At 42.1% G+C, this 1,495-nt stretch overlaps 1 protein-coding gene across 1 annotated transcript in view; it reads left to right on the forward strand.

The window, feature by feature from the left end:
- The window catches only part of LOC101855357 (ATP-dependent translocase ABCB1), a 14,662-nt gene that overhangs the window by 4,314 nt on the left and 8,853 nt on the right, over positions 1 to 1,495 (forward strand). Inside the window, exon 3 of the mRNA XM_035971331.1 lies at positions 110 to 272. Within this exon, the coding sequence (XP_035827224.1) occupies positions 110 to 272 (163 nt within the window). The remainder of the gene's footprint in view (positions 1 to 109; positions 273 to 1,495) is intronic.

Raw genomic sequence — 1,495 nt, forward strand, 5'->3', positions numbered from 1 at the left:
GTAGTAGTAGTAGTAGTAGTAGTAGTAGTAGTAGTAGTAGTAGTAGTAGTAGTGCATTTTTCCACTCATACAAGAGTACTAAATCAGCGACTTTCCACCAATGTTCCAGAGTGTTCTCCTGTGTGATCCTGGCCTCCATGCAGCTGGGCCGGGCCGTCGCCTTCGCGCCAGACGCCAACAAAGCCAGGAAGGCTGCCAGTCGTATCTTTGGCCTGGCAGGATTTGTCCCGTCCATTGACCCTTACGACGATGGGGGTCTCAAACCTGCGGAGGTGGGAGCAGCTAGGATTTTAGTTTAGTTTAGTTTAGTTTAGTAGGAGTTTTACGGCACTTGCGACACGATACGGTCATATAAGTGCCGTAGTAAGAGTTTTACTGTACTTGCAACACAATAAGGTCATATAAGTGCCGAAGTAAGAGTTTTACTGTACTTGCAACACAATAAGGTCATATAAGTGCCGTAGTAAGAGTTTTACGGCATTGCAACTCAATAAGGTCATGTGCTAAAGATGAGAGGTGTTGCAAGAGAGTAACAAACACAAAAAAGAAGGAGGGAAGATAGAGACGATAGATTTTTTTTATGAAAGGAGGAGCAAATCACACCAGAGCACCCGCCAACCACCCACTAGCTATGATTTGAAATTGCACAAGACCGAAAGAGGTTTTATATCTAATATGGTCGGTTTTAAGGACAAGCAGGCAAACCCAGATTTCGGAGGTTTCCAGAAATCTTGACCTACAGCAAAAATGGGCATTGCCCTACCTATAGGAGAAGTTTGGTTTCATTGGTGTGTATATTTGTTTGGTTATAAGGAAAACTCTCCTTGTCTTTCAAAGAAAATGAACAAGGGGCAAAAAGTTTGTCTTCGATTTTCTCTAAACAGCTTTTTTTCGGGATACTTGCCTCCCTTGTGCTTTTTTTTTAGTAGAGGGTTTTACGGCGCTCGCAACTGCTATTTAAAGCTTTGTTTGGAAATATATTTGTTCGTGTAAAAATGTTATAGGTATGTTTAACGCCTCTACCAACACTATTGAGTTATTTAAGAGGCGGGACCTCCGAGTTTAACGTCCATCTCGAAAAGGATCGAGCCAAATTTACGAATTTCGTGTAAAGTGCTTTTCCCAAGGACACAGCATCGGACCAAGCTGAGGCTCAAACCCCTGAACTTACAACCACACGATCAGGAGTCCGGTAGCCTAACCACTAAGTTATTGACGCCATTTTGTACATGTAGGAAGGCCGAACGAAAAATGTCAACCTCTTAAAATGTGCCAAAATGGACGCAGGCTATAAAAAGGTTGACAAGCGCTACGCTAAACAGAATAAAACGCCATAAAATAAATTGACAGGCTGACAGATAAGGAAATATAATACTATGTTGAACAGTCTGTATATGCATACATTTTATGTATACACTGATCAAACTGTGTGCTTTTGTGAGTATGTGTGTGTGTGTGTGTGTGTGTGTGTGTGTGTGTGTGTGTGTGTGTGTGT

The sequence above is a fragment of the Aplysia californica genome, unplaced genomic scaffold (genome assembly GCF_000002075.1).
Source record: "Aplysia californica isolate F4 #8 unplaced genomic scaffold, AplCal3.0 scaffold00418, whole genome shotgun sequence".
Taxonomy (NCBI): Eukaryota; Metazoa; Mollusca; class Gastropoda; order Aplysiida; family Aplysiidae; genus Aplysia; species Aplysia californica.